The sequence below is a fragment of the Rhagoletis pomonella genome, unplaced genomic scaffold (genome assembly GCF_013731165.1).
Source record: "Rhagoletis pomonella isolate Grant_MI unplaced genomic scaffold, Rhpom_1.0 Rhpom_scaffold_00005, whole genome shotgun sequence".
In the NCBI taxonomy this organism is placed as follows: Eukaryota; Metazoa; Arthropoda; class Insecta; order Diptera; family Tephritidae; genus Rhagoletis; species Rhagoletis pomonella.
In genome coordinates this window covers 24,840,019-24,841,599 of record NW_023458559.1, presented here as the reverse complement: position 1 = coordinate 24,841,599, position 1,581 = coordinate 24,840,019, and the positions used below count along the sequence as shown (strand labels likewise).

General features: G+C 36.6%; 1 protein-coding gene across 1 annotated transcript; it reads right to left on the bottom strand.

Annotated features, from left to right (window-relative positions):
- LOC118739843 lies at positions 1-935 on the bottom strand (the record flags this gene model as incomplete). The annotated part of the gene is given in 3 exon segments (XM_036471339.1): positions 1-166; positions 248-373; positions 829-935. Coding segments are annotated over 2 exon segments (224 nt in total), but the record flags the coding sequence as incomplete, so codon positions are not given.
- Between the last annotated feature and the right edge of the window lie 646 nt (positions 936-1,581).

The following is a 1,581-nucleotide window of genomic DNA, read 5'->3' as shown; positions in this document are numbered from 1 at the left end:
AAGAATGCCCAAATTTTTGGTTTAGTGTCATTACATTCACGCACATTAGTATTTTCTTTGTGGCATGGCTTCTGTTTATGGTCATCAAAATCTTCAATGAAGTGAGATACGTTGAGGCAACGGCCGCATACTAGAACATCCATGGAGGCCATTTCATCTTGCGCCACTAGGTAAAAATGCAAAAGGTTCGTACATATGTATGTCGCAACGTATTTTTATGTCTAAACGTAATCATGGGGACACTCACTTCTTATTAGTTTGGAATGCTTTCCGATTTCCGTTGGCGTTATATCTCGGCCAACCATTGCAAGTTATAATTATTTCCTTTCCCAATTTGCAATATGTATATAGCCGAAGGACCCAATATCCAGTGCTATACAAAATATGAGGTTTTAATTTATAAATAGGCACTATCAAAAAAAAAAAAAAAATTGTTTGTCTACTTCGTGATTATAGCTTAATTTCTAACTACCGAAGCCAATTTGTAAGGTTGATTTGCGCCAAATACGGAGACTTATATTGGTTCCCAAATAGAAGGATAGTCCCAAAGAAATCTTTTCCATCTCCACAAATTTTTAATTTCTTTCATAAAACTATCAAATAAAAAAGGATAGCTGAATTAAATAGATTTTAACTTTCTACCATTTAAAAAAAATTTAGGTTTCCTTTGAAACCGGATTAGAAAACTTCAGATTTCTTTTATTCGCCACCATACCTAATACAAATCTGCGAGTACTTAGTACACATTTTAACAAACTTACATTCATCTGTATTTTGCAATTTAAGAAAAGAACTTTTTTTAAATTCGTTATAAACAATTAAACCTACCGAAATTTGCTATATAGCTGCTGTGCGTCCAAACGAATTGTAAAAAAGCAAATGCAAGAGTTTTCCGTTCGTTTGCAAAATGTAGCACTCGAAGCATACCTGATCAACCAATCAAAATGGGGATTGCAGCACTGCATGGGATTTTGTTGCAAACGGGAAATTTATCTTGGGAGTGGGCAACCCTAAAACAAGTGGTTACAGAACCAAGATATCAAAATTAAGCAATTTTTCGGACCAGTTGTTTAATGCCTGATTAGCACAAATCGGAGGTAGAAGCTCCGGTTAAATACAACGACTGCTTTATCGATCACATGTTATATGCATATGTCGAAAACGTCGATAATGATGTTTAACCGGCAAGTAGTGATAACCAGCCATAGAACAACCGGCCGTAAGTTTATTTTTTATTCTAAGGGCCGGTTACTCAATGTCTGGTTAACACTTATCTGCGGTTAAACATCGTTATCGACGTCTAAGACTCCATGCATACAACAGGGAGTCGGTAACGTCGATAACTACGTTTAACCGGGGATTAGCGTTAACCAGACATTGTGTAACCGGCGCTAAGTGTTTTCTTTTATTAGCTTGGTCGATGAATGGATAACTTACTTAGGGCCGGTTGTTCAATGTCTGATTAGCACAAATCGGAGGTAGAAGCTCCGGTTAATCACAACTACTGCTTTATCGATGACATGTTACATGCATGATGTCGAAATCGTCGATAGTGTAGTGGTTGTGATAACCAGACATTGA